Consider the following 23,637-nt stretch of genomic DNA (forward strand, 5'->3'; position numbering starts at 1 on the left):
TGTTGAATTGTGAAACATGTAATTCCCTGGAAAAATGTATGACGATCTGGATAACTGAGAATCGACACTACATGTTGCTTAATTTTACTTCCACGTACAATATTTGTACAAGCAGTTTGTTTTATACCTTGAGTAAACAACGTGTGCTAACATTCTACTTGTGACAGTAATCATTCTCACTAATCTCGCTCTTTACCATAGACAGTACTCATAATTTATGACTTGTGCCTTCAATTTCAAACCAAAACAAATGAGAATAAAACTAAATACATCATTTTGCATTTACGAAGATATGAATCATATGGTATATATATATAAAACTTTAAGTAATAAAAGTAAGAATGATTTTCATTATTGTATTACATTTCATGAAATTATATTTTTTTACATGGGCTATTTGGGGTAATTTTGCGTAAAAGGTGCCTTTTTTCTCTCTCTAAAGCGTGTCTGATCCTGAAGCTGTCTGACGTGCGTTATTGTGGCATTCTACAAATCTGTCAGCTCTGCTGGCGTGTTGCGACTTGTGTGTTGGCAAAGAGAAGTTACGTGTGTGCGTGCGGTCAGAATACAAGAGAAAAGGAGAGGACTGGATGTATTTATGGTAAAACACTGTATTTAGATTAAAGGTTTACAGATTTGATCTCTGGATTTAAGTCATTCTAGATATTTAAAATAAATATCAAATCAAATTAGTAAATCAAGAAATGTATCTCTTTATTTGGTAAGAAATATGTTAGATGGTAAGATTGGCATTGGATTTGTCTCCAAGGTTCCTTTACTAAAAGTCTTGAGTTAGAATGGCAATCTGCTTGCAGACAAGCCCAAGATCTGCTGAAAAGCACGTACTGTGGTAAGTTCACTGTTGACATTTGCCACATTATATAAACTGAGCCGTATTGTCAGACCAGCTCTTCAGAACCCGTAATTTGTACTTTGCTCTTTTTCTTCTCTGTTGAAATATATGGAGTTTGCTACACCGTACTGAATTCTGAGAAAAGAAAAAACATATTCTATAGGCTGTAATTGTACTATATTCTGACATGTCATATATCGTGGTCAGAATTGTTTGCACTATTATACATAGTTTCCCCCCAAATCCATATAATTGTACCTGTTGTCATGACACTGGTTCTCTGGTTTCTCTGATACCATATGCATGTTCACAAGACATATATTTGATATTTTAGTCTGGGAAATGTCATTTTAGAGCATTTTCTCACCTACAGTATGTGTTTAAAACAGCAGATTGTGTTGAGATATTGATCATTTAGAATGTATGTGAGTCATGTGCTTACTAGATAAAATATAAACAAACATTTTGATAAGATCTTTAATAGATGTTTGTATTTGTACAATAATTAATACTAATTATTTACAGATATCTTGATTTTTTTTTGTTTACAGTTTACTGGACAATTACTAAGTAATGTATCATTACTGTAATGATTTTAATGTAAAAGCGTTAAAAAGCTGATTTAATTCATTATGGCTGCATCTTCTTATACAGTATAGAATGTTCACAAAATTTGCAATGATTTTGCTGCCGATAAAATGAAGACTTAAATTATTTCATGTGAGATTATTTAAATAGTATGGTTTAAACTTTAGCATCAATGGTGTTAAAGTAAGAACAAGAATAAAAACAAGAAGAAGAAAAAGAAATCCAGAATCTACTCAAATTTCACTGAATCAGTTCTGAATTCTGATTCAGAATTTGCATCACCACTTAAAAGTATTATTATTATACATGAGAATGATTCATTTAGTAGACAGACAGTGGAAATCACCTTTTTAAAACTAGATATTTTATTTCCTTTATCATTCCCATTACATATTTTGAATTAACTTTCCTGTGACTGAAACACAGTCCACCCTTTTTAGACGTTTTATTAATATATATATATATATATTAATATATAAATATAATATATATAAAAAATTCTGTTTATAGAGAATATAGTTCTTTTTTCATCTGTGTCATCTGTGCAGGTATCACCCAAACCAACACTTTATATATTTTTTCCTGTGGCACATGTTTTTCATCTTGGCCCCCTGTCTCTAAAGTGTCAAGGTCAGGCCACAAAACCCACCAGGACAAATGTATACAACCTGTTTTTCACTCTACATAAAAGAAAGAATGGGGTCATGTTTGGCCTTTATTTTCAGAGAAGCTCTCTGTTGTTCCAGGGACAGTGATCTTTAATGATCACATCTGTGTCTCAGTGCCAAACCACCATTCTGGGGTTCTCATAAATGCCTTTGTGTAGGCCAGCTGCTTGAGTCGATCCAAAACATCAGGAGGAAGGTTAGGTTGAAAAGATAAAACATTGTTTTGGTTGTGCTTTGACTCTGCATGAGTGCTCATAAAACCTTCACTACTACGCTTAAGACATATAACCAGTTTATGATTTTTAATAGATGTTTGTACACAGTAATTAATACTGTACATTACTGTAGCTACACCTATTACAGTACTTCCTTGAAAATACATTCCAGAAGCGCTACAACAGACCCTTCACAATAGATAATGCTTTCCAATGAACTCTGTTAGATATAGTATAATATGGAAATCTATAAATTAAATTAAATACCTTACTCATCTGTTGAATAACAAAAACGCAATCTCGCAACAAAAACGCGATTCTCACCATCTCCAAAAAACCAAGCCAATGTTTATTCTGGTTTTATTACGAGCTCTGTTGCGTTCTCTTTTTGCCAGCAGACTCTCCTCTGTTCTGTGTTTTGTTTTGTTTTAACGGGTGATTCCCCGGAGGTTCGAGATTTAGCTGCACCATGTCAACCTTTCTCACTCATTGTGACATCTAACCTCTGCCACTCCCACGCCATACATGCGTCAAAGTAGCTGGAGCAACTTTTCTCTATCTACGAATATGACGAGACACACACAGGCGAGTGACGCATGTAGGCAAATTTTTTTTTTAAATATATGAATATGAATATTATTATTTATTTATTTTTTACCTGCATTTATCATTAAGGACTCAAAGGTTGCAAATATATTCTGTATGATTGTGAGCAGGGTCAGAAATGAACTTTTCCGTTAAGGGACTGATTTCCAGGGGCATTTTTTACAGTTGTAAAGGCAATTTTTATAAATACCTTTTTTAACATATATGTGTTATGCTTTATGTCAAATTCTGTTTAACCAAAATACTCGGTCAGAATACTATAGACTGTTATCAATCAAATTTTAGCAACATCAACAAAAGCCATCTTTATATTGCAAAGAACAGAAGAAGCATCTGATATGGTATTTATGTTTATTTACACAGATTGACTTCTGACTTGTGCAACCTGCAATTAAACCACATCATGTTGCTTCATTTGGGCAAATGAGAACTGGTCCCCCAACTGAGCCTGTTTTTTTTTTTTTTTCATTCTGTCACCTGATGGAGTTTGGGTTCCTTGCCACTGTTACATCTGGCTTGCTTTGTTGGGGTCACTTAAAGGGATAGTTCACCCAAAAATGAAAATTAGCCAATGATTTACTCACCCTGAAGCCATCCTAGGTGTATATGACATTTTTCTTTTAGATGAATACAATCTGACTTATATTAAAAAATGTCCTGGCTCTTCCCAGCTTTATAATGGGAGTGAATCGGTGTAGGGAGAGCGGGGTAAGTTGTCACACGGGTAAGTTGTCACACTGTCCATAATTCCAACACTAGAGGCTCTATCTCAAAAATCAAATAGCCACTTTATGTGACTTCTTCTTCTATAGTCAACTTCCTGTTCACATGTGGTCAAGATCACTGTAATCTGAGGTTATCACAAATTTCTTATTTTTCTGCTTAAAAAGTAAAAAAAAATCACTTTACATTTTATGCAATACAACTTTGTTAGGTATGAATGTTTAAAATTATTATTTTGCACAAAATAGAGGAGACAGTAACGTGTCTTTTGGTACTTTAGCTAAAGTGATATGTTGAGCTAAACTTGAGATTTAGCCAACATTAGCTCACATGTCAATATGGGGCAAGTTGTCTCAATGACTTTGGGGCAAGTCGTCACATGTGACAACTTGCCCCTGTACAAATAAACACAGCCCCAGCACCAACCCTGTCCTGCCTAGCAGGCCCAGTTGCTTCTGCTATCACCAGCTCACCCTTACCCAGCAATGCTATTGCTGACAGTGGGCTACCAACTCCAGTGGACATCCGGCCATATCCAAAAGATGGCCCCCGAAAACCAGCCAGCAAAGGAAGAAAACGACGCAAATCAGCAATACTTACTGACACGCCAGTGAAGCACCAACTAGAAATAGAAAAGAATAAGTCTCAATCTAGCAAAAAGCTGTTTCAAAAGAAAGGGAAGCAGAAATCTGGACCTATGAAAAACAAGGCAGCTACATTTACATTTTGTCCAAAGCGACTTACAAATTAGGACTAATTTAAGCGAGTCATTGTGAAGAGGCAAAAAAAAAAAACATAAGAAATGCTCAAAATACGAAGTTCAGGCATTGTTCAGAGTAGCATATGCGTAAAATGTGTAAAATGCAACCATTGGGCCCATGATGCTTGCACCTCAGGCCAGGCAATTAGTTAAGCAGGTTATCTGCAGCATTCCATTCAGTTATCAGGATCTATGTGCAAGCCATAGAACGTTTGAGTTTAAAGTTCAAAGTAAAGTGGTTTTGCCACTTAATTGAAATGTACATTATTTGGATTGAAATAATTGTTTTTCCAGGTTCTCCAGGCACGGATGTTTATATTTCCAGGTCTGTTTTGAGTTTAAAAGTTAAAATCAATATTCAAAATTAAGTAGTTGTGTTCTTATTTTTTAGATAATCTAGTGTGACAACTTACCCGCCCTAGTGTGACAACTTACCCGCCGATGGGGCAAATTGTCACAAGTGCACACTCGCTATTCAACAGTCTACAACTCCGTAATGAGATAAGATATGAAGATGTTATGAATACAACATATGTGCCCAATACTTCCTTCTTTCATTTGGTATGAGATTTATACCATTTTGATGTATGGTGCTCAGTAAATGTTAGACAGTGTGAAAAGTGTGACAACATACCCCGCTCTCCCTATGTCTTTGGAAGTCCATCAAAGTGCATCCATCCCTGATTAAAGTGCTCCACACGTCTCCGGTGGTTAATAAAGGCCTTCTGAAGTGAAGCGTAAGTGTTTGTGCAAGAAAAATATCCATATTTTATCGTCTAAAATAACTAGCTTCCAGCAGACGGCCGCACGCATCGATTTATGGCGAAAGAGTAACACTTGAACTTGACGCGTGACGTAATGACGAACGCGGTTGCCCAGCCCTGTTTGTTTGAACCACGAGAGTCGTCAAAGCTTACTCCTACATCCTACGTCATACATAGTCAAGTGTTACTCTTTTGGCGTAAGTCGACTTGCGTACGGTCGATAGCCAATTTAATAATTGATGATCTTCACAATGGAACTGAATCAAAACTGAACTGACTTCAGCTGAACAATGACAATAATTTTTTAAAGCTGCTTTACAGCCGAATTAAAGTTTTTTTGTTTTTTTTACGATCGCTATGACAATGTTTTCAATACCTTTAACAATTTTCCTAAACTCTTAACGCACCAACACACCTACAACACACAATCACACATTGTAAACTAAACTCCAACACAAATTTTCAACACAATACACTATGTCTACCAAAACACTAACACATGTTCTCTTCCAACAGGAACATTTAGTCAATCAGCAAAATATCATAAAAAACACTAATATAAGATGGAATTACAGAAACTGCATTATTTTATATGTGTCAGGTCTGCCTATAATGCAATAGACAGTATATTGTATTGATCATAGATTGTGTTTTGGACTGCAGTTTCTTTTGAAGTCTCTTTACATGTTTTGTTTGGGTTTAGTAAATGCGTGCATTATTTATTTATTTATTTTTGCAGCAGAAATTCAATACAAAAAATGAATGACCCTTCTCAGAGCAGCTTTATAGAATGTAGGGTTTATGAAAAAAAAGAAGACAGAGACAGAATTGCTGCAGTAAAGGCTTTATTTGTAACAGGACATTTCTGCAAGATAACAAAAATATGCAAAATAGCTGCCATTTACAGTATTACTGTATGTGAAAATACAAAATATACAAACAGAAATTGCATTTGGCCATGGCCACATGTTCTCATCCACATCACACCTGATATCTTCTCTGGCAAGGCATCTTGGGAAGAATCTTTTGGCATGCCTTATCCACCCCTGGTGGTGTTCAGCTGTGATGTCTTGGCATGCAGCATCTATTGCATCCAGGAGGGCCATTTGGTCCTGTGGAAAATGGTCAAAAACCTCCAGGCTGATAAAACTCTTCAATGGGGTTGAGGAAAGGGGAGGGATGGGCTTCAAAGCAGGCTGTGACTGCACAGGAATGGTGGAATGCCACATTGTCCCATATTTGCATAACTTCAATCAGCTGTTTCTCAGTAGCAATGGAATAAAATACAGGGGATATTTTTGTGTTTCAGTTCACAATATGAACAGCTGTTCAGTTTGACTTTAACCTATAAGTTAGGTTTAGAACATGATGTTATCTGTTCTGACATACAGTGTGAAAGCATTTGTAAATTTGGCAGTAAAAATATATTGTTTTGGTCTTGGTTGAGCTTGTGCGTAAAAAAAGTTCAAGCATTTTAAATTTGTGTTAACTGTATGCATTTTGTGTCAAAGCAGCAAGAAATGTGTTAATTGTATATCCTACACAGACGGATGCTGTGCTAACTTTGTTAAGAAATTGTTAAAAGTATTGAAAAAAATTGTCATAGCGATCGTAAAAAACGTTAAACTGTTTGCATCATTGTATCATTATTTTCTTGTTGATCACTGCAAAGCTTCTTTGAAACAATCTGTATAAAGCACTATAAAATTAAAGGTGACAGGACTTGTCTTCTAGGGTTTTACTAGGTGCTGATAAGGCAATATTTTACCTTAGAAACTAAAAATAGACCCTCAGCCACTGAACCTTTACCACAGATATAAATAAACCAGAAGCCCTGGCTCACTTTCTCTTCAAGTCAGTCTAAATCAGAGCTGAGAGTCCTTGAATTCAAACCTACAGACAGTCTAGCGAGGCCTGTTACTTCTCTTTTTGAGCTTGTGGGCCAGAGGCCTTCATTTACTAGAAATCGTGACTGAAACAGTTTCCTTCAGAACATAAACTTGTGTCTTCTGTCTTCATCACAGACGTAACATAAATAAACAAAAAATAAACTTGTGCTTGCTGTTTTAACTGAGTTGCTAGAATACCAGTGTCTATTCTGAAACTAAAGATAATTGCATCTATGTTGCAATTCTCGGTATTCCTTTGATCAAATGTTGGGCAGTTTCTTCTTTTTAGTTGTCCAAATGTTTTATTCAGATAACTAATTTCTTCTCACCTGTATGTCTGTTGCAGTTTCGATGTGGAAAATGGGTTGTCGATCGGACGCAGTCCACTGGACACCAGTCCAAGTTCTGGTCTGGTCCTCCAAGCAAACAGCCAGAGGCGAGAGTCTTTCCTTTACCGCTCGGACTCGGATTTCGACATCTCGCCCAAGACGATGTCCAGAAACACCTCGACTGCCAGCGAGCTGTGAGCTTTTATCACATACTAAAGCAAAATATGTCATAGTACTCTGTCACTGAACTGGCTCAACTCATTTTCTGTTCAGAGTGATTTCTTGCTTAATTATTACTTCATCTTTTGGCATGTAGCTCTTGAGAGTAACTCTAGAAGCAAGTGTGGGATAGATGTTGTAATAGTGTAAATATAAAGTCAGTGTGAAATACCATTCACAACCAATGTATTTATAATTAAAACAAGAAATGCTTAAAAAAGAAACATGTAAAATGGGATTGGGAGTGCAGAATTAAGAAATAAACCTTTCATTAAAAATGTCAATCAATAAAGTGCCGGCAGAGCGGCCTTAGGCAAGCCAGCCGAGCAGGGGACCATGGTGGAGTTGGCAGAGATGGATTACCTTTAGGTAATCAGCATGGATGAGGACTAGGGTGGAGCAGATGAAACCAGAGGATGAGGAACTATGGTTACCATGTCCATGACGAAGGAGAGGGACACAGTTTTTTTGGATGAAGATGAGGATGAGGGAGTGGGGAGATGAGGGAGCAGACAGTGGCTGAGACAAGGGAGCGGAGAGTGGCCGTGACAGCGGTCATCGGACTTAAAGGGATACTTCACCTCTGGAAAGATGAATGTGTATTTAAAATGGGTCATTTATGTAGAAGAAATGTGAAATTATTTTTGAATTTGGAGCATTCTAGACTGAGAAAAGCCAGAAAATTTATTTTTGGCTTATGTGGATGAAAGACAACAACTCCCAGAATGCACTTGCTTCGCTGCTCTACGAGGCCACTCCCAAGCCACGCCTGCTGGTAAGAGCGCGCAGTTAAACAACAAGACTAGGCTACTAGTGAGTCTCCGTGACGAGTCTGCCCGGGATTTCGAGATCGCCCAAAATGTCCGGGATTCGGCTTTTGCGTTCTACAGTCGCCATTCATTATGTTTACTGTGGCGAGCAGGACGAGACTGAGGGGCTGTGGGAGAACGGCGCGAGGCCGGTGGCGTGATTACTGATGAGCGACACCTGTAAGACGCACCGGTCTCGTATCTCTCACGGAGGAGCGGGAATTTTCTTAGCAATGTTAAAACGCACATCAACCGATCACTTGTTTAGCGTTCATGTAAACACTACATTCAGATTCACCATTCGGAATGAATTCAGTTAGATTGAAACAAAAGGTGTGCATGTAAACAATGAATGGCGACTGCAGAGAAAGCAAAAGCTGAATCCCAGACATTTTGGACGATCTCGACGGCCGGACATGCAAAAAGAGGATGGTAACCCCTACTACTCAGCTTTCTCCACAGAACAAGAGCCTGCTAGCTTAGCTTCCAAAAAAAAAATGGCTGACACTATGTGTACATTCTGTGAGTGAGATCCCACCCTCTATGGGCGGGTTGAAAACATGCGGGACAGCCCCTACTACTGGCTGTAGTTTCTAGCCTCTGGCCAAAAAAATCCTCCGAATGACGCAAAATGACGATTTTTGCGTCATCTCAGGATTTTTTCCAGACAAAAAATACATAAATCTCTCGTCTCAGGGGGATATGATAATTCGATAATTCTAAAATACTACAGGTTTTCTACTAATACAAAGCTTAATGCTAAATCCTGAAGTATCCCTTTAAGACCAACCAGAATACCTGACTTGGGACAACCTTACCACCCGACTTGGGACCACCTAGATGACCTGACTTGGAAACACTGGACTTGGAACCACCCTGACTACTGGACTCAGGGCCACTTGACCAGAGAGCTCTGGGACCACCGGACCTGGGAGCTCTGGGCCTCTAGACTTGGGAGCTCTCCAGAGTGTTCAAAGACAGACTTCTTCCTCCTCCTTCACCTCCTCTTCTGGACGGTCAATGTGGTGCCCCGGACTGGAGGATGGAGGGTTAGAGGGAAATCTTAAGTGGAATCTGGAAGTTCTAAGATGACTACAATGGCCTGTGGAGACCCTGGAGAACCTTTATTGGAGCAACGAAGGGTCCTCATCCACTTTTTCCACGGTTGAAGGGGGATCCATCCGATTGAAGGGCCAGATCCAGAAGTGGGCAGAGCATTCCTCAAGGATCACTGGATGGCAGCAGTGATCTGAGGGGTTTGTTAATGCTGGCTCTGAAGAAACTTATGAGGATATCATCCTCATAATTCCTCGAGGGTCCTGGGTGAGGCTAATGAGAAGGAGTGCAGGAATGATGAAAGTTCAGTGTGTTTGGTCTGATCTTCTGTCATGGAATAATTTTTTTAAATGTTTTTTGGGATGACAGGTAACGCCGGTAAATATATTGATGATAGATAAAACAACACCAGCACTTAACTTGAGAGTAACACTACTTTTTAGTTGGATGAGACAAGCACACAGGGAGACAAGACAGTGGGAATAATCACAGAGGATCAAGGATGGAGTAGACAGACAATAGAGAACAATGGAGAACAGAGGCGATGGAGAAATCTAGATAAGTATATCCAACAGGTAAGATCAACACAAGAGTCTCAGCACTCTTTTGTAAAAAGCAACTTTGAGCAAAGTATAAATGCTGTCCCTGATGAGCATTGATATACACTCACCTAAAGGATTATTAGGAACACCTGTTCAATTTCTCATTAATGCAATTATCTAATCAACCAATCACATGGCAGTTGCTTCAATGCATTTAGGGGTGTGGTCCTGGTCAAGACAATCTCCTGAACTCCAAACTGAATGTCAGAATGGGAAAGAAAGGTGATTTAAGCAATTTTGAGCGTGGCATGGTTGTTGGTGCCAGACGGGCCGGTCTGAGTATTTCACAATCTGCTCAGTTACTGGGATTTTCACGCACAACCATTTCTAGGGTTTACAAAGAATGGTGTGAAAAGGGAAAAACATCCAGTATGCGGCAGTCCTGTGGGCGAAAATGCCTTGTTGATGCTAGAGGTCAGAGGAGAATGGGCCGACTAATTCAAGCTGATAGAAGAGCAACTTTGACTGAAATAACCACTCGTTACAACCGAGGTATGCAGCAAAGCATTTGTGAAGCCACAACACGCACAACCTTGAGGCGGATGGGCTACAACAGCAGAAGACCCCACCGGGTACCACTCATCTCCACTACAAATAGGAAAAAGAGGCTACAATTTGCACGAGCTCACCAAAATTGGACAGTTGAAGACTGGAAAAATGTTGCCTGGTCTGATGAGTCTCGATTTCTGTTGCGACATTCAGATGGTAGAGTCAGAATTTGGCGTAAACAGAATGAGAACATGGATCCATCATGCCTTGTTACCACTGTGCAGGCTGGTGGTGGTGGTGTAATGGTGTGGGGGATGTTTTCTTGGCACATTTTAGGCCCCTTAGTGCCAATTGGGCATCGTTTAAATGCCACGGCCTACCTGAGCATTGTTTCTGTGTCCATCCCTTTATGACCACCATGTACCCATCCTCTGATGGCTACTTCCAGCAGGATAATGCACCATGTCACAAAGCTCGAATCATTTCAAATTGGTTTCTTGAACATGACAATGAGTTCACTGTACTAAAATGGCCCCCACAGTCACCAGATCTCAACCCAATAGAGCATCTTTGGGATGTGGTGGAACGGGAGCTTCGTGCCCTGGATGTGCATCCCACAAATCTCCATCAACTGCAAGATGCTATCCTATCAATATGGGCCAACATTTCTAAAGAATGCTTTCAGCACCTTGTTGAATCAATGCCACGTAGAATTAAGGCAGTTCTGAAGGCGAAAGGGGGTCAAACACAGTATTAGTATGGTGTTCCTAATAATCCTTTAGGTGAGTGTATTACTACATACATCAAAATCCAATGGCAATGAAAAAAAGTTATTTACATTATTTATTTATATTTATTTATTGACACCATACATAAATTAAAACCATACTAAATCATGAAATATGTTTATACATTAAGAAATAACATGTCAATTATTTTCCATTGGACTTGCAAACATACTGTATATTTATTTACTGACACATGTTGTGATTTATTTATTTATTGATGCTTTTAATGGAAAATGTGTTTATTAATATGGCACTCCCAATCCTACATAGATGTATCCATCAGGAAATTATGTTATTGTTGATTGGAGGGAAATTGGTTAAAGGGGATTTTTGACATCAATGGCAATGCAATGTTGTTTAAGAGTCGGAGTGAATTATTACATGTGCACTTGTCAATATTTTACAATAAAACTAGGCAAGTGCTTTAAGAAAGTAAATTTGGTCAATATTGATTTCTTGTTAAATATTAATTAAATAAATTAATCTGATCATGACTGTTGACTTCTCTTTTGCAGTCATGGGGAGGACATGATTGTAACGCCTTTTGCGCAGGTCAGTTGGGTGCAAATTTGGTAAATGTGTAAATATATTTGTAATTTCACAAAGGTTCCAAATAATTGTGCAAGGCAATATGTGCATTCTATAGTGCAGATGAATGTGTAACACTTACACATATGTCTATCAAGTGGTATAACAGCTGTAGCTCTTCATTGTGTACGTATGTGTGTGTGTGTGTGTGCGTGTGTGTGTGTGTGTGTGTGTGTGTGTGTGTGTGTGTGTGTGTGTGTGTGTGTGTGTGTGTGTGTGTGTGTGTGTGTGTGTGTGTGTGTGTGTGTGTGTGTGTGTGTGTGTCAAACCTACAACATGTCAATTAATCGATAAAGTATATTTGTGTGTGTGTGTGTGTACTATAGGTTCTTGCCAGTCTGCGTACAGTGAGGGGTAACGTTGCAGCTTTAACCCACATGCAAGATAGAAGCAACAAGTGAGTCTGTACTCAAAACATCTTCAGATAGTCAGCGAATGGAATGATTAATGAGAAAAATATTTATAACAATTGTCACATGAGGTCTCTTAAATCTTGTTTTTTTATATTTATATATTTCAGGAGACCGTCAGGCACTAACCCTCAATCTGCCTGTAAAACAAACCAGACTGGTGAGTGGAAGAACATGAGCTGGTCTAGCCAAAGATGAGGATTTTTTTTCTTGCTGTAGACCTCAGATTTAGACGTAAAAAAGGTTTGAACATCTGAGTAGTCACCAGAAATGAAAATGATGTATTTGAGGCTTATTCTAACATTATTTAAAAGAACCAGGACTGTTTTTACATCTAAGGGTTTGTTTTTCAAGATGAATCATATCAAAAACTCGCTGTCGAGACTCTTGAAGAGCTGGACTGGTGTTTGGACCAGCTGGAGACCCTGCAAACACGTCACTCTGTCAGTGAAATGGCCTCCAATAAGGTATTTAAAGCAATATCCCCCCCCCCCCCCAGAATTTAGTCGTTTTTATTGGTTATTAATAGGTTTTGGGTACAGAAAGGAGGTACATTTTAATTAAGGTTTTTTGATTATAATAACATTTAAGTAACATGATTTCAATTCACATTTGATGTTGTGCATGTTCCATGCCCAAAGCCATGCATAAAGTCAGCAACAAGATAATACAAAACCAACACATTTCAGTAAAATACTGAACAGAAACTTGGACGTAAGGCAAACAATGTTGGCAGAGTGGTTTCAGTCATAACAGTACATGAGACACACTGTATATTTGACTGTACTGTCATGTACTATATCGTCAAAAGGCTCATGCTTCAGTGCTTGAAATGAGTTTTTCTGACAAAACTATTTCAATCTTTTATTGCAATGCATCATATTCAGTTTATTATGTGTTAATCAGAGCTGTAAATCATTTTTCTGATGCATGATTACATAACCCTACCATGCACTGTAGAGTCTGAATGAGTGTTTCCTCACTGGCCTTTTGGCATGGACTCAGTTACCATAGTAACTAAGTAACATGTTGAATATTGTGCTGTAGGGTTCTGATGGCTGATCAGTGGCAATGTTCATAACGCTAGTTTTCTTCCGGACTGTGTATATCATCTACTGTTCACAGTTACATTTATTGTGTCATTTGCTGTCGGTATTACACTGAAATTAGTTCCATAAAGCAATAAATGGAGTTTTGTGATTAGAATATAATGTTTCACTTTTATTTGTTGTATTATTTTTAGTTTAAAAGAATGCTCAACAGGGAGCTAACTCAGCTATCTGAGACCAGCCGGTCAGGAAACCAGGTGTCGGAATTCATAGCAAGCGCAATTTTACGTGAGTAAAATGTAAATTAATGTAATTTAAATGCAATTATGAGACAGGATTTGTAATAACATGGTGTGTTTACTATTAACTCTTTCCCCGCCAAACACAGCATTTGTATGATACTATATAGAACATACTTTTTTAGCAGCCCAGAAGTAATTACTCAAATTCAAAATAAGTACCTACTCAAGAGAGTATGCGATTTCGGACGCAACCCAAGTGTGTCGCACAAGTCCTGAAAAGTGATGTTTCAATCGCCCCCCCCTGGTGGCTGGATGCAGTATAGATCATAAACCCCGCCCTCTCCATGTAATCTAATGGGACGTGAGACAAACTAAACAATCAAATTACACTTCAAATAATTTTTTTCCAAAGATGGTTTCTGTCATTTAGGAAGTTTTTTATAACGCTGATGTAAGTTCAAGTGTTCGTTTTTTTAAGTAAGTTTGGTTTTAGTTAGTTAATTTATGCTATAAAAACAGGGTTTGACGTCATGATTGACAGCTCTGAGCGAAGTAGTCCCTGAGGCACCAGCTGATTTTTTTGGGGATCTTCGGGTGGAGATTGGAGCTTCAACTTTAATTTCTACATTTCTATAACTGTTTATTTCGCAGTAAACTTTTAAGACGCAGAAACAACAATCTCATATGTAATCATATGCATATGTAAAATAACACAATCATCAACATTAAACAGCATATAAATCAAAACTGCCTAATGTTACTGAATGAAATGTCGACCCAGGATGAGTTACAGGACTGTGCAAGCTTTAGGGGTGTTAATGGACTCAATCTACTCCATGTATGTTTTAATCATCATTCTGAATCCGATCCAGACGTAGTCTTTGACAAAAATGTTTTCTCAGCTTTTTGCTCAAAATGTTGCTTTTTTTTTTTATGAAACTTACCCAAATAATGCATGTTTTTGTTTTTTAAAGCAGATGGTCTGTTCTTTCTTTTGATATATTGCATGTTCAGATATCCATACAACAAAATATTCTGGGGGCCATGACATCTTTCTAAAAATGATCAAAAACACTGGCGGTGGCTGGCAACTTTTTTTTTTTTTAACGCTGGAGGGGAAAGATTTAATTCAGATTTTTAAACTGTGTCTTCCTTTCAGTCTGAATGCAGCTCCGGGCTTTTCACATGCTTATTGTGTTTGTGTTGCAGAAAAACAGCATGATGTGGAGATTTTGTCAACAACTTGTAAGGAGGAGAAAAAACGGCGTCCAATGTCTCAGATAAGTGGAGTGAGAAAACTGAGCCCCAGCCTGAGTCTCCCACCAACAAGCATCCCACGATTTGGTGTCAACACGCAGCACGAGAGCCTCCTGGCCAAGGTATCCATTCATTTCATTTTATGTCTATTCATTCGTGCTATTCATTGGAGAAAAAAAATACCATATTTTTTACTCCAGGGTCTTGAGGACATGGATCAATGGGGTATAGATATTTTTAAGATAGCAGAGTATTCTGGGAATCGGCCACTGACAGTCATGATGTACACCATTTTTCAGGTAAGGTTTTTGAATGTTTTGCTGCTTTGCTATTGTATTTCCTACAATATATATATATATATATAGCCTTGATTTAAAAAATACAGTAGATAAAGCCATTGTTGGAAAAACTTCCAAAAGAAAAAGCTCATAGGTTGATCATTGGTGTGAAGCATTAACAGTAAATAGCTTTCCTTTGTATGCTTTTTAAAAAAAAAAATTAAATGTTGATTTTAACTGCAGATTTGACTCTTTATGTACTCTGTAATTCTCAGGAGCGAGATTTGCTCAAAACCTTTAAAATCCCATCGGACACGTTCTTAACTTTTCTGATGACTTTGGAAGACCACTACCATGCAGACGTGGCCTACCATAACAACATCCACGCAGCAGACGTTGTACAGTCTACACACGTTCTTCTCTCCACACCTGCCCTAGAGGTCTGCATGGATGTGTGCACACACACACAGTGCTCACGGGAATGAACCTAAACACAAACATATCCTGGTAGTGACAATGGTTTATTTATTTATTTATTTTTACTTTCAGGATGTGTTCACTGATCTTGAGATCATGGCTGCTCTGTTTGCCAGTGCTATTCATGATGTGGATCATCCAGGAGTGTCCAACCAGTTCCTCATTAACACAAGTACGATTCTGACAAACCATTAAAATGACTCCCTAATTCATTCACTTAGGCTCTCTCCCCAACACAAATACATGAAAGACTATCTAAAAACCTAGCTGGACCTTAGTATGTTGTTTTTATCTTCACTCTTTCAGACTCTGAACTGGCTCTCATGTATAATGACGCCTCAGTGTTGGAGAATCATCACTTGGCTGTCGGCTTCAAGCTTCTACAGGAGGAAAACTGTGATATCTTTTGTAATCTCAGCAAGAAACAAAAACAGTCCCTGCGACAGTTGACTATAGATATGGTGATTCTTTGTGATATATTTGTGAATATCATCATTAAAAGCATTCTTCGCTTAGGGGTAAAACGAAGTTCGAAATACGTAACCAGTGATATACTGTTAGCGGATAACCAACACCGCCCACACTGCTGAGAGCGACGGTTAGATGAATATGTAAATATGTGCTGTGCACTTTCCTCTCAATAACAAAATAAACACACAACAAAATTGAGAAAACAGCAAGCATTTTTTAATAAAGCATGAGAAAAGCTCTGCAATTCGGCACTCCGGTCACGTCACGTTTATTTATATAGCACTTTATACAATAGATTGCTTAAACTGAAGCAGCTTTACCGTATTAAACACGAAAAACCATGTCAGTGTCAAGTACAACTTCATTTTCTACTATAAAGCAGCTCTCCAGTGTGAAGACGGACTGAACAGGAGAAATGAACCAGAAAAGATTTCCGCGCGAAAGAAGGCGGAGCCTCCGCGCACACCTCCTTATTACGTAATCGCCATGAACCAATGGTAGTATAAAGATGTTTACCAGCCACAGTGAACTTTTATTTCGAAATGACATCACAGCAGTTTGTTCTTTGATTTCGCTTGAAGTATATTGGGGCGTTAATACTTGTGTATAAACACTTATAGGCTACAGATATATACAGACTACTGATGGTTATAATGATTCAGTAATGATTCTGATTCAACTTAAGGCGAGACACGGCAGGCAAAAACATCGTTTTTTTTTTTTTCTGGTCAAGTTTGAGATTTGGGGATATTTGTCTTCAATAACATGTCTTCTTTCAGACTTGTGTTGAAAAAAAGTCCAAAATACACATTTAGGTCTTTATTTTATTACACTTTGTCTGTTTGCGTCTGTAGATTTCTCATAAATTCAACAAAAGTTCGCGTTCTTAATCAACGTGCTGCTCCGCGATCTCTGCCGTCAGCCTGTCATCAGAAGCACCGTTAGAGCTCTCTCTCTTCTGTACAATCCTGTCGGATCCAAATATGGTCATTTCCTTTTTATCAGCAACCAATCGTGAAAGTAAAAGGGCTGAATGCGCAATCTCATTGGCTGATGAAAAATCTTTAAAGCCCGTTTTCTCAAAATGACTTTTCTCTCATACTCCAAGGACGAAATCTCCACTTCAGTAGCACCTATATACACCAAACTTTCCAGACTTGTACCTAGTTATATTATGAAGACATTTACAGAGGGATTTGTAAATATATTATTCCTAGCCTGATTTATATAACATTTTATTCCAAAAAACATGGCGAAAATCATTTTTTTAAGGCTATTGACAGTATTTTCTGATTTACAGGATAACAAAAGTAGATATCCATAAATCCCTCTGTAGTTTTTTTCCCATCTAATATGTGAACACAATGAAAAAAATATTTTTAATCTGGCTTTATCCAATACTCAGATATCGTTTTTTAAAATATATGCAAATTAGTGCATATTTGATTAGATATTGCCTGATTTGCATATTTAAACATTAAATTACAGAAAACTTGTAATAATTTTTTTTCTCATCTTAATGTAGGTAATCAACTGGGAACGTTTCATGGTGATATCTGCTAGTTAAAAATTTTACCCTATTCACCTGTAGTGTCTCGCCTTAATGACTTTTACTACTTTTGAACAAGCACCAAATATCTGATCCTTCATACATTTGATCAAATACTATTATTGATATTTTATTTAATTCTTTTATAAACAAAAATACTTATCATGAATGATACCATGATGCTATTTTGGTCACATTGTTTAAAGTACTATTATTACAACAAAACTCTGTTCTTAATGTGTATCTTAACTACACCGAATCGAAATTACACTCATTTACCTTTTATGGACCTTAAGGGAAATATAACAGTGAAATATTGTAACCAGATCTGTCTGATACTAATGATGTTTCAGTAAGTGAGTCAGATTTAGTAACTGTTCCAAATGATTCAGAGAGTTATGAGTGAGTTAGACCAATGAGTTTGCCAGTGACTCATCTGTGAGTCATTTTAAAAAAGGAACCAGTTCAAAAGATTCATTGATTTGTGAATCAGACTACTACTACTGACTGTTTGTTATTTTACAACATGTATTTCATCCAGACTGGTGATTAAACTGAGTAACATAAAAATTCCAACCCTAATAAAACGTGAAGACAAACCTTTTTAAGATGTCACATTTCAAATACTGTTTTTAATACTCATGGGTCTAATACCAAATTTCCTGTTGTCTTTTCAGGTATTAGCCACTGATATGTCCAAACACATGAATTTCCTGGCTGACCTGAAGACAATGGTGGAAACTAAAAAAGTGACCAGTCTAGGAGTCTTACTGCTGGACAACTACTCAGACCGAATACAGGTATTGCAGGTCTTACTCTACCAAATACACAGTACAATTCCAGTATTAGTGATGTGTGAGACCCTGTATAATTTGGGGCCCCTGATAGCATCACTAAATTCAGCCCATTTAAAGCACCACAGCCACAAAAACCACAGCCACATACAACACTATTTAAAGGGTTAGTTCACCCAAAAATGAAAATGATGTCATTAATGACTCACCCTCATGTCGTTCCAAGCCCGTAAGACCTCCGTTCACCTTCGGAACACAGTTTAAGATATTTTAGATTTAGTCCGAGAGCTTTCTGTCCCTCCATTGAAAATGTATGTACGGTATACTGTCCATGTCCAGAAAGGTAATAAAGATATCATCAAAGTAGTCCATGTGACATCAGTGGGTTAGTTAGAATTTTTTTGAAGCATCGAAAATACATTTTGGTCCAAAAATAACAAAAACTACGACTTTATTCAGCATTGTATTCTCTTCCGGTTCTGTTGTCAATCCGCGTTCACGACTCCGCAGTGACGCTGCTGACGTAAGACGCTGCTGACATGCACACTTACGCACCATTTAAAAAAATACAAACAATGTAGAATAGCTTGAATACAGCGTGAGCCTCCCTCAAACTGTAAACGAAGCTCGGGCGCACCAGATAACACGTCAGCAGCGTCTTACGTCAGCAGCGTCACTGCGGAGTCGTGAACGCGGATTGACAACAGACCCAGAAGAGAATACAATGCTGAATAAAGTCGTAGTTTTTGTTATTTTTGGACCAAAATGTATTTTCGATGCTTCAAAAAAATTCTAACTAACCCACTGATGTCACATGGACTACTTTGATGATATCTTTATTACCTTTCTGGACATGGACAGTATACCGTACATACATTTTCAATGGAGGGACAGAAAGCTCTCGGACTAAATCTAAAATATCTTAAACTGTGTTCCGAAGATGAACGGAGGTCTTACGGGCTTGGAACGACATGAGGGTGAGTCATTAATGACATCATTTTCATTTTTGGGTGAACTAACCCTTTAAGTCTTTTTTCGGTTGACTAGTCAACCATCCTGAGCCACCCCTAGCTATTACTGGCTTTTTAGTGCTATTTGCACAGCTAAATTGCTAGTCAGATGTAAAACTTCTTAATTCTTTCCTTCTAAAGGTGCTCCAGAACATGGTGCATTGTGCTGACCTCAGCAACCCCACAAAACCCTTGGAGCTCTATCGACTGTGGACAGACCGCATCATGGTAGAGCTCTTCAGTCAGGGTGACCGCGAGCGTGACAAGGGCATAGAAATCAGCCCCATGTGTGACAAACACACGGCTTCTGTGGAAAAAACTCAGGTATCCTGTAAAAATCTGATTATGTCTCCTGTTTTAGGGGGTTTCAAAACAGTAGTAGCACTCTTAAAAAAAAGAGAGTGAAAGAGAGAGTTTTTTTATTTTATTACAATATTTCTTTTTAGGGCTGTCAAAGTTAATTTGTGCTTTTGAGATATTAATAAATTATGTTTAGTATAATGATTTTAACATTCACTAAATTTGATTCATGAAATCATGAGATAAATTATGATTTTTTTAATCAATATTAATATAATATAACTATTAAATATATAATATTAATATAACTGTTTGTTAATAAATAAATAGTAGAAAATATGAGTAAATAAAACGTTTGACAATACAATAGCCAATTCTATCTATAAAAAAAGTCTTTATAAAATAACACTTAATATTTTTATCACATATTGAATTTTTATACATAAAAAATATATAGCTGTCTTTGTATTTTAGGAAGAGGGTACCTTGCAAAAATGATCAAATGTGGGGATTAACAAGTTAGAAAAACCCTGTCCTATACTATACTAATGATTACTGTGTTTGATTAATGTTTCTTAAGGTGGGATTCATTGATTACATTGTCCACCCTCTATGGGAGACATGGGCTGATCTGGTCCATCCAGATGCTCAGGACATTCTAAATACATTAGAGGACAATCGAGAATGGTACCAGAGCATGATCCCGCGCAGCCCGTCGCCCACCCCCGAAGAGCAGGACTCGCGGGCCACGGTGGGCTCAGCCGGGGAGAAGTTCCAGTTCGAGCTGACTCTGGAGGAAGAGGATGGAGAGTTAGAGGCTGAAGAGGAGCACATGGATTCAGAAAGATCAGGGACTATGACGGACACCAGGCATCCACAAACGTCCCCCCTTCAAGTCACTCCCATTTTAGACAGCAGTGAAAGAGAACTGGACCAAGAAATGACCAGCGAGGCGCTGCAGTTGGAAACTTAAGATGACCCAGTACCAACTAGCAGCACTGTTCATTTGTGTTTCTAAGTTGCACTTATTCGTTTGGGGTTGACTAGAACAACCATTCACTAAAAAAACTAAAAAGACATTAGACCCAAGGTTTATCTGACCAAATAACCTGTATTTTAAAGCTATATTTGTGTCCCAGACACAAACATTTCCAAAAGGACTGAGGCCGAAGTTGTAGATGAATGTTTTTGTGGTCTCATGTCGTATGGAGAAACATGAGTCTTCCCTTGAGTGACTGTCCATGCCAATTGCAGAGGAAAGCTGATTTACTCATTATGTGAACTTTTTCACTGGACTGTAGTATATTTAATCCATTTTTAATAATGGATAAATTAATGTTTTGTTTTTGCCACTGAAATGAGTTGCGAGAAATATTTAAGGCAAGACACCACAGGTGAATTGGGTAAACATTTTAACTAATATATCCCAGTTGATTAAACACAGTACATTAAGACCATTTTTGGAACACTTTATTTTACAATGTCTGTTACACGTTATATGTACTTGCTATAATAACATCAGTCAATTATGCAGAATTACAAGCAACAACCCTTAAACCAAACTCTTATCCTAACCCTACACTGTAAAACATGTCTAACCTCCCCAACTCAAAATTTTCTAGTGACCCAAGTGAAATTCTGTAAATTATCAAATTAAATGTACAGAATTTCACTTGGGCAAATTGAAAAATTTAGAGGTGACCAGGTTAGACATGTTTTACAGTGTATAGTAAGTTATTATTGCTCAGTATTATTATAATAAAGTATAATTACACTGTAACACGGACACATCAAAGTAAAGTGTAACCCTTTATTTTAAAGTGTCCGTGTTACAGTGTAATTATACCTTATAATAATAATACTGAGCAATAATAACTTACTATAGGGTTAGGATAAGGGTTTGGTTTAAGGGTTGTTGCTTGTAATACTGAGCAATAATAATTAACTACATGAACTTACTATAGGGTCAGGGTTGTTAGAATTAGGGTTAGTTGCAAGTAATGATGCACAATTTATAGTAATTACTATAGTAACTACATATGACGTGTAGCAAGGACACGAAGATAAAGTTTTATCCCATTTTTTGTATTACAAATTTTCTCAATACAATTCAATATGCACTAATTTGCATACATTTTCAGTACAGAAATCTGTACATTGGTTTAAAATATTTTATTTTGTTGACATATTAGAGATAAAGGTTTTTACAGAGGGAGTTTTTGATATATTTTTATCATTCCAAAGAATATTGTCAGTAGCCAGAAAAAAAAAAAAAAAGCTGTATTAATCGAATGGAAGGAAGTTTTGCTTGTAGTGTCTTGCCTTAACAGGTCAGCGATAAGATTGTGAATGCTAACAACCTCAGGATAATATTGATTTCATTGTAATGTAGCAAGACTCCAAAGTGCAGTCACTAAACAATCTGTTTATAATCTTGTTTTGAGCAAATAAGAAAAGAAAAAAAAAGAAACATTTAATCTAAAAGCCAAATTTATGGACTCAAGACCACCATATGGAGAATCCCTTTACATGTGTCTTTGTACTGAAATACCTTTATACCTCTTAAACATTAGCACTATGTATACATAATGATTATATAAATAGAAACAGGGTTGATGTTTTATCTGATTTATGAATGAATTCGAATGGTGACAGATCTTCTAAACTCGCCTAAACTTGACCCTCACGGATGAATCAGTGTTTTACATTCATTTACTCTGGTGTGCCCATGTTAGACATTGTCAAATTGAAGATTGCCTCTGGCTGAAGTGGATCTGATATCTTTCGTGGTTTCATGGTTGCAGGTGGATTTAAACAGTAAGTTCTGATCCCAGACCAGCGCAGACAACCCTTAACTCTTAGCCAAACGCATGTCCACCTCACATAAAGGGCTTTGACAAAATGATCCTTAAGATCCTTTTCGCCTCAAAATATTCCATAAATATCTGGTTATATACAATCAGAAACATGCTATGAAATTACAGAGGGATTTTGAAGGTGAAGTGTGCAATTTAAATATATATATATATATAATATAGTTTCCTAGTTTTCCAGTAAAGGCTACTAAAAGTAAGTCAGGTTGATATCCCTGAAAAGGGAAAACCAAACTAGGATCAGAGAAAATTGTGTCAAATTGTGTGAAATCAGTAAATAAAAACATTTTAATACATGTACCAAATGTAACATTACTGCTTCATTCTAAATACTGCTCAGAAATTACAAGACTATTGTTTGAGTAGCAAAACGATTTTATTATAATCTATAGTCTATCTATAATCTATAGATTATATTTTAACATTTTCCAGATAATATCTTATTACATATTTTATTTATTGGGGTATAATTCTCTCTTCTTCTGACCAATCAGAGATGGGGGTCTGCTTGGGAAACCTGTTGTAAAATGAATTTTTTTTTTATTTTTATTGTATTTATAGTAGCCCAGGAATTACACATTTCACCTTTAGTTTGTTAAGAATATGAAACCGTGATACATAATGATTTTGTAAAAAAAAAATTAAAAAAAATAAAAAAAAAAGGTAGTGAGCAGTGCTGGGAGCATTGATGCTAAATGCTAAAAGTGCCACCCAGAAGCCTTGGACACACTCATTCTCAGAGATCAGAAAAGCCAGTATAGAAATCCAAGCATACAGCCTTAAAGCACATCCCTTTAGCTTCAGTGCCATTACAACAGTGACTGTGAAACATTTAGTGTCTAAAATGAATTTTGTTGTATGATAAATAACTCAACTGTGTCCTCTTCTCTGTAACAATGTGCTATGTTTATACGTGTCTGTTTGTTAGTGTTACTGACGTTGTCAAAAAAAAAAAAAAAAAAAAAAAAAAAAATATATATA

The 23,637-nt window shown here is 37.2% G+C and overlaps 1 protein-coding gene across 6 annotated transcripts in view; it reads left to right on the forward strand.

Moving 5' to 3' along the window:
• The window catches only part of pde4cb (phosphodiesterase 4C, cAMP-specific b), a 120,626-nt gene extending 98,581 nt beyond the window's left edge, over positions 1-22,045 (forward strand). For 4 of the 6 annotated variants that reach the window (XM_084395553.1, XM_084395552.1, XM_084395555.1 and 1 more), the window contains 14 exons: positions 7,413-7,589; positions 11,874-11,910; positions 12,273-12,343; positions 12,467-12,516; positions 12,711-12,823; positions 13,600-13,693; positions 14,857-15,026; positions 15,105-15,203; positions 15,458-15,622; positions 15,732-15,831; positions 15,966-16,120; positions 18,357-18,479; positions 19,625-19,807; positions 20,364-22,045. In XM_084395553.1, the coding sequence (XP_084251679.1) occupies positions 7,413-7,589; positions 11,874-11,910; positions 12,273-12,343; positions 12,467-12,516; positions 12,711-12,823; positions 13,600-13,693; positions 14,857-15,026; positions 15,105-15,203; positions 15,458-15,622; positions 15,732-15,831; positions 15,966-16,120; positions 18,357-18,479; positions 19,625-19,807; positions 20,364-20,756 (1,930 nt within the window). In that variant the 3' untranslated portion in view covers positions 20,757-22,045. Of the gene's footprint in view, positions 1-514; positions 602-769; positions 851-7,412; positions 7,590-11,873; positions 11,911-12,272; positions 12,344-12,466; positions 12,517-12,710; positions 12,824-13,599; positions 13,694-14,856; positions 15,027-15,104; positions 15,204-15,457; positions 15,623-15,731; positions 15,832-15,965; positions 16,121-18,356; positions 18,480-19,624; positions 19,808-20,363 lie in introns of those variants that run through there. The other 2 variants (XM_084395556.1, XM_084395557.1) reach the window with 2 other exon arrangements.
• The last annotated feature ends 1,592 nt before the right edge of the window (positions 22,046-23,637 follow it).

This window comes from Rutilus rutilus (genome assembly GCF_951802725.1).
Source record: "Rutilus rutilus genome assembly, chromosome: 22".
NCBI lineage: Eukaryota > Metazoa > Chordata > Actinopteri > Cypriniformes > Leuciscidae > Rutilus > Rutilus rutilus.